Source organism: Mchenga conophoros, linkage group LG17 (assembly GCF_057382185.1).
Source record: "Mchenga conophoros isolate Kocher_MC1m ecotype Shallow Benthic linkage group LG17, M_conophoros_male_GT1.1, whole genome shotgun sequence".
Lineage (NCBI taxonomy): Eukaryota > Metazoa > Chordata > Actinopteri > Cichliformes > Cichlidae > Mchenga > Mchenga conophoros.
This window is the reverse complement of record NC_140542.1, coordinates 3,815,471-3,822,701: the sequence shown is the minus strand read 5'-3', so window position 1 is coordinate 3,822,701 and position 7,231 is coordinate 3,815,471. Positions and strand designations below refer to the sequence as shown.

The window sequence follows — 7,231 nt, the reverse complement described above, 5'->3', positions numbered from 1 at the left end:
TCGGTTCCCAGCTCGGGTGTCTGCGGGAGAAAAAATGCTCTGTTCAGACTGAGAGAAGGCAGCAGGCTGCACACCTCTGAGCGCCAAGCCCGTTTAAGCGCTCAATGGGTGGGTGTAGCTGCTAAGAGGGACACGAGGTGGCGGTGTTGCACCCCAAATGGCAGTCTGTAGTCGCCTGTGGAGGTGGCTCTTTCTGCAACCTACTGTGGCATCTGTGAACCAGCAACAAGGGATATGAAATGTAGTCTGCCATGCAAAAAGGACTTTTATTGCAGAATCAACAGGTTGCATGTTGCTTATATGAAGTGATGCAAATCTCAAGCACAACTAACCTTATTAAATTTGTGTTTTACTTTCTATTGTGATCACAAAAGACCTAAGGAGGGAGATGTTTGTGTTACAAATGTCTCTGAGAGTACAGTATTTTATTTTACCATCATTATTTCTTCAACCTTCATTTTCTTCAGTTTGAGAGAAGGCGTTAACTAAAATTCCATTTTTAGACAGAGTTGTGTGTGAGTTGTAGGTAAGGTTCAAATGTTGATACAGGTAACCATGGCTATAATCACAGCCACACAAAAGGTATTTGTGGTGATATTCTTGTCAACAAATCATTGAGTTGATAGCTCACTGTCACTGTTATTATTTCTCCTTAGAGCCGGGCGATCGTGGCTCAAGAGTTGGGAGTTTGCCTTGTAATCGGAAGGTTGCCGGTTCGAGCCCCGGCTCAGACAGTCTCGGTTGTTGTGTCCTTGGGCAAGACACTTCACCCGTTGCCTACTGGTGGTGGTCAGAGGGCCCGGTGGCGCCAGTGTCCGGCAGCCTCACCTCTGTCAGTGCGCCCCAGGGTGGCTGTGGCTACAATGTAGCTGCCATCACCAGTGTGTGAATGGGTGGATGACTGGATATGTAAAGCGCTTTGGGGTCCTTAGGGACTAGTAAAGCGCTATACAAATACAGGCCATTTACCATCCCTACCTTACTTTCCTTCCTCAATGAAATTGTTGTTGCTTTTTACACCAACACATATATTTATCATTAATGTCTTCCAGGAGGGTTAGAACACGTACAAACATGCTGGTATTGGTGGCTTGTACAAGTTGTCTTGGAACTGGTTGTGAAACCACAGGTGAAGGAGTTGAGGGTGGTGGTAGCTGAACAAATGGATGAGTGACGTTCTGGTGGGGAGTTTCACTTGAATGTCTATTCTCAGTTGCTGATGGTGATGAGGTCTCTGGCTGTTCTGCAGCGTTGTCCCAATCCTCATCCGAGCTTAACTGGATCATCCATCCATCCATCCATTCATTCGCTTCCGCTTATCCTTTTCAGGGTCGCGGGGGGTGCTGGAGCCAATCCCTGCTGTCATAGGGCGAGAGGCGGGGTACACCCTGGACAGGTCGCCAGTCTGTCGCAGGGCTAACACACAAGGACAGACAACCATTCATACTCACATTCACACCTAGTGGCAATTTGGATTATCCAATTAACCTATCCCCACAAGCTGCATGTCTTTGGACAGTGGGAGGAAGCCGGAGTACCCGGAGGGAACCCACGCAGACACGGGGAGAACATGCAAACTCCACACAGAAAGACCCCGGCATGATGGTGGAATTGAACTCAGGACCTTCTTGCTGTGCGGCAACAGTGCTAACCACCGTGCCACCGTGCTGCCCTGGATCACTGGCCTTAAAATGAAAAAAATATTAAAAAACCCCACAAACAATTTAGTTACTGGTTAGTCCTACAAACTAAAAACATTAATGTACAGTCCGGCATCAAAAGGAGTCTAAAACTGATTTTTAAAAGTCAAAAAGTTACAAAGTGCTATTTTAAGATCATATCTAAATCTGGTGAGCAGCAATGGTCTGCTAAAGATACTGTCAGCTTGTTTTTGTTTTTCTTATAATCACCACAATAAATTGTTGCTTTTAAGGCGTTTTTAAGACACATAATTACCTCCTTTTCCGCTTCCCTTTTCCCAATCTGCTTCCAGAATCTGACTCAGTCTGCAGATCAGAGGTTGCTTCAGACCTCCGCAGTTTCACCCTGGGATTTTCATAGTTTTCTGTAAATTTTTGACATACATCAACAAAATGTTGTTAGTGAAATTACAGGGAAATTTTTTGTTCTGTCTTTAATGACAGAATATTTGGTAGCAATAAACAAAAATGCTTCTTAACTCCATCCTTATTGATATTGACTCTCCCTGGTGGCCAGAAACAAGAATCTTCCGCTGGTCCTGTAAACCACTTGCAAGGAATTATGGATGCACCTCCACCATCCAGAAAATCAACAACTGCAAATGGTAGCATGCTGGTGAGAAAGCAAAAAGAAGCCAACTAGTACAGCAGTGGCAATGCCACATATCCAGACTTCAGTGGCAAAAGCACCATTTTCTGTTTTAATTCATCAAGTAATACAAGATTCATTTGTTTAGACAGATTTGAAACAAAGTAAATTCCAAGGCATGTTGAGTCCAATGGATAGCTGAAAAAGGCATTACAGTTTTCAAAGACCTGACACAGTGCTTTGACAACTTGGCAATCCTGTAAAATGTTTGCCACAATAAGAATTGTTCCCCCTACATTGAAACAGTTATCTCCCATGGAGCAAGAAACACATGTCTGTCCATCAGTGTATTTTCTGTACTGCTTAAAAGTTCCAAGATCACTTGTTATTGGTCCAGACTTATGAAGCCGTTTAAGAGGAGCGGGAACAGACATCCTCTCTTTTCTTCTGAATACTTTGCGTCTCATAGACGCGCTTGACAATTTGTTCCACAGGTTTATGAGGCCTCCGCACAATCTTTTTCAGTTTACCCAGGAAGGTTTCAAATGGGAAGCAGGAAATACTGTTGATGGGAGTTACACATGTCACACTGAGCGTTTCACTTCCTAATCGTTCTCGTCTTCGTTCTCTTCTGCCTTCAACAACTTTCATCGTCGCTCAGTCCCGTCCCTCGGGACAGTTGCATACATCATGCCGCCTCTTCAGGTGCAAGCGGCGTCCACAACTAACGCTCCATGCAAGATCCTACACTGAAAAGTGATCCGCCTCATTCTCAGGAATCAGCTTTTTAAGAAACCAACGTGGCTCAGTTCAAAATTTTGTCTTAAACAAAACTCATCATCTCGTCTGCGATATGAGTTCATCACGGTTTTTTGCTGACATATCATCTGTTCTGGAATGAAATTAATGCCTCTGTAGTAAATAAAATAAAATAATGTCTGGCTTCTAGCATCTGTTATTTAAGGAATGTATAAAAATAAGACATCTTCTGCTCAGTCTAAAAACCCAACTATGACAGAAATCTGTTTGTGTGGTACACCTCACCTTTTTGGGGGTCGGCTTTTTGTCTTTCACTTTGACATCGGCAAATGTTCAAAAACCTGCCTAACAGCTAAAACTCTGCTGCTTTACAATACCTAAAACAATACTAGGATAGATCTGAAAATATAAAGTGTATTATCCCCCAAAGAAAGGTCTAAAAGAATGTTTAAATATGAACTTTATAGTAAACAGGATCTGATGCACCAACTCTTTCTTCAAGAACTCAGCAAACTGGCCACACCGAGTGTGAACCGTGGGTTTACTTCTTGTCATGCTTCCCTTTTAGAGCTGAACCACGTGCACCCCCCTCCAGAATACTGTGTCTCTATGGGATGCACTTGGATGGAGGAGTAAGGTAAATAGCTGCCAAGGAGGACAGTAACAGAACACTGCTGTAATAACACGCAGACACTCATAAATGTGCTGTGCTGTTTTATGTACAGGAAAAACAAAGAGGTCCATCCACGTTCTCTACCAACGCTCCACCTCACACCATCGTCTCTTTTCTCTTCCCTAAAGAACACAGAGCCTTCTTGTCCTTTTTGGTTTTATGTGTCGTGGGTGAGGATGACGTCGATGACACGGACGTCGTGGACGACGACGCCATGGTGGGGCTGTTGCACAGTGAGGCGGGGGCCGACTGAGAGCCTGGCTGCGGGTAGTTCTCGTCTGCTTCCTCCATGTGGATGATGGCAGAAACGGAGGAAGGGCGGCGCTTGGAACGGACGCTGCCTGTAGGCGGGCTGGGGCTGGAGGGCTCGCTCAGAGGCTGGTGGACGGCAATGGCACTACGGAGGCAGTTGAGCCACTGCTGCTTGTGGAAGACGTCGTTGACCTGCAGAGTGTGTGACTGTGCCTGGCTCGGGTCTTGGGAACGTACCCGGAAAATGTTCTTGGCTGCAGAGAAAGCAGAGAGCGTCATTAGGAACGGGGGCAAAGTGCTGCTCAGGCTACTAGCGGACACTTTCTGGGACGAGCCTTACCTTTGTCTGCATTGCTGAAGGCTCCTCTGAAAAAGCCGCCCATTCTGACATCGCCATCTTGCAGGTCCTCCAGCACCAGATCCTGCACTGCGATTGGCTGCCGGTACACCTGGAAGCACTGGCGCTCGTTCCTGGTGACGGGGCGGGTCAGGATCAGCAGGTCGGTGAACAGGAACACGTGCAGCTTCTGAAAGAATTTCCAGGAAAAACAGAAACTTTCAAACCAGAGCATCATCTGAGCACATAGCCCGCCTCATGTGGGACGGCAGCCTCGTGTTAACATGCAAAGAGAAGCACCGAAGGACGACTTGGAAGTGTGCGCTGTGCTCACCGTGCCGCTCTTGTTGCGCAGCTCCCCGTGACACAGAAGACTCTTGCACCGTTCGATGCGAGCGTCCCTCTGCCTGTCGTCCAGATACTCCAGCTTGTCGATGTAGTACTGGCACTCGGACTCCCCTTTCTTCTTGTTGATGTCAGACAAAACTCCCTGGATGACAGTGATCTGAACACACAAGCAGCCTAATTATTACATGGGAGAGGCACTATGATGGATCAGTGTGTTGAACCAGTTTGTCTCCTGGACTTACAGCTTCCTGCAGGCTGGCAGCATCGGGGTGTTCTGCTGGAGTGTGTCTCAGGATTTCCTTGAGCAGTAGGGGGTACTTGACCAGGCGGGATCTGGGAATGTCCAGGAAGCTCCACAGGTCCAGTTTCCGACTAAAAGGTGACTCGAGGCACCGCTGCAGGAAGTCCTGCACACGTGGGTCTTGCTTCTTCTGGTCCAGCAGCGCCTTGGCTGCCAGCTGGTTACTGCAGTAGTCTTTGTAGGCATTGAGCCTGGGCAGCTGCAAAGGAAGGAGGGACTCTTTATCTAACTGCTAATTCAAAATACGGTTTTACTAGCGTAAAAGCTTTTGATGGCTCAAAAAGTCAAAGACACTTACCCAGCTAATAACAATTTGCCCAATCTGGCCCACGGTCCTGTCTGGCCCCGTGGCTTTGGAGAGCTGCACCAGAAGGTCCTCGTGCAGTGGGATGTAGGCATCCAAGTTGCCGAAAATGTGAGTAAGCTCCTCCTCCGACATGATGGACAGCTTCAGCATCGGGTCGTGGTACGCCTGGATGGAGCAAAGTGATCAGTAATATCTGGGCAGAGCTTTGGGAGCGGCTACTAAAAATATCTTGGTCAACAGTTTTAGGGGTACAAAAAAAAAGACAGAGGAACAATCCCTGTCTTTTTATAGCTCCTGGCTGCGCTGCATTCAAAGCCTGCCAGACTGATTTAATCTGTTTGCTTTATATGTACTCCCGCTGCCTCAGAGCTTTTAAAATGACAAACCTTGCATGCAAGCTGCAGGTCCTCAATCAGATGCTGTTCTCCACGAAACAGCTCAAATATGGCCTGAGGAATGGGAGAAGGCACAGACAGATGTTTTTTTAGTAAACATGTAAATCAGGTTGTCATTACATCGTAGCCTAAACCATAGTGAGCTTAGCCAAGATGGCTGAATGGCTTCTAGTCCAATTTAAACCATTTGACACAAAGACATGTGAACTAGTCTAGCAAGCATGTAGAATTCATCCCTGTCTGGACTCCTGGACTCACCTCTTGCCGCTTGATCTCTTTGGTGGAGAAAGTTCCTTTCTGGTGGATGTCTAATGTCTCGGACCATAAGGTGCTGTTCCTCCTTTTAGGTGGTGTGGGGGCCGCTGCCTTGCTGCAAGGCTTCTGGGGCATGCCTGGCAACTTGCCATCGCCCCAGAAAGAGGCCTTCAGAAAGAAAGAACACCACATGTCAGACATGTTGAAAGGGATGTCCCTGTCCCCCCAATGCGCTGTGTTTCCATTGGATGCCGTGAGCGCTTACCTTGATGGTTTGGGCGAAGCGCCGGAAGACCCCATTCTTTACCGGAGAAATGAGGTTGGCTAGCGACGTCACCCTGCCGAGAGAACGGACGTGCTTGTTGCTGGGTTCCTGCAGAAGGAGGCAAAAACAGAAGGGGAGGTTAGTCGTGCAGTTATTCTATCATAACACTATGACTTCATTTCCAGCAGCTCTGGTCAAACATTTACAGAGTAAAGTTTCAGCCATCTCACCTCTAACTCCTTGTTGGCCTGGTTCTGGCAGTCTGTCACTTGCAGAGTCCGTTTGATAGGCACCAAGCTACCCACTTCATCGTAAGCCACCATATCTTTCAGTAGAAACACAGTATCCTTTTAATCCTCACGAGTTGGCTTCAAGTAATCCACACCAGAGAGAAAAAAGGTGGCAGAAAATCAAGAGTTATAAGCACGTAAAAAGACGGAACAGATACACCTTCCCCCTGTTTGGCTTTTTCTGGCATGGGGCTCCCTCATCACTCTGCCTCACACTGACAAACCATTTGTTACATTCTTCTACATTTAGTTCAGATTTCTGATTTTACTTTTAAATCCAAAGTTAACTGAATAGTAGAAAATACGTCCAAGAGAGACACGATCTGTGCAGCAGGGCTCATTAATTACACTGTTCTGCACATACATTAGCTGAATAACTGATGGATACTCTGAGGCATTGTTTCTTTTTACCAAATTCATCAGGATAAGGGCCAGAGGCAGGAAACAGGTTGATTTTTTCCATGTTATCCCATCAGTCTTGAGCTCCTTACCTTCAGTCATCTACAGGACAGAGGCTCTTATCATGTGAAGACAGTTTGGTGAAGGGCTGAAAGACTAAAACAGTAACTTACTATGATAAAGATTTATGATTCTACTGCACAGAGAGAGAATGACAGTAAAAAGATAAAACATTGGTATCCATGTTATTTTAAATATCAACCATTGCTCCTAACTGACAGAAACCATGACAACCAACACAGTTCTCAGTGCTAATGGAAACATTAACCCTTTAAGACTTACCTTAGAACCAAGTCCGCCA

At 46.3% G+C, this 7,231-nt stretch overlaps 2 protein-coding genes across 2 annotated transcripts; both read right to left on the bottom strand.

The window, feature by feature from the left end:
* Positions 1-992: 992 nt before the first annotated feature.
* LOC146554909 (uncharacterized) lies at positions 993-2,312 on the bottom strand. Its single transcript, XM_085252803.1, is given in 3 exon segments — positions 993-1,277; positions 1,664-1,685; positions 1,957-2,312. Coding segments are annotated over 3 exon segments (663 nt in total).
* Positions 2,313-3,749: 1,437 nt separating this feature from the next.
* Positions 3,750-6,848, bottom strand: LOC146554908 (neuroepithelial cell-transforming gene 1 protein-like). The gene is made up of 9 exons (XM_085252501.1): positions 6,412-6,848; positions 6,182-6,289; positions 5,920-6,084; positions 5,653-5,715; positions 5,258-5,431; positions 4,901-5,158; positions 4,645-4,815; positions 4,314-4,500; positions 3,750-4,227 (listed from the first exon to the last, which is right to left on the bottom strand). Exons 1-9 carry the CDS (start codon positions 6,502-6,504, stop codon positions 3,818-3,820), a joined length of 1,629 nt encoding a protein of 542 aa, XP_085108627.1. The 5' UTR covers positions 6,505-6,848; the 3' UTR covers positions 3,750-3,817.
* Between the last annotated feature and the right edge of the window lie 383 nt (positions 6,849-7,231).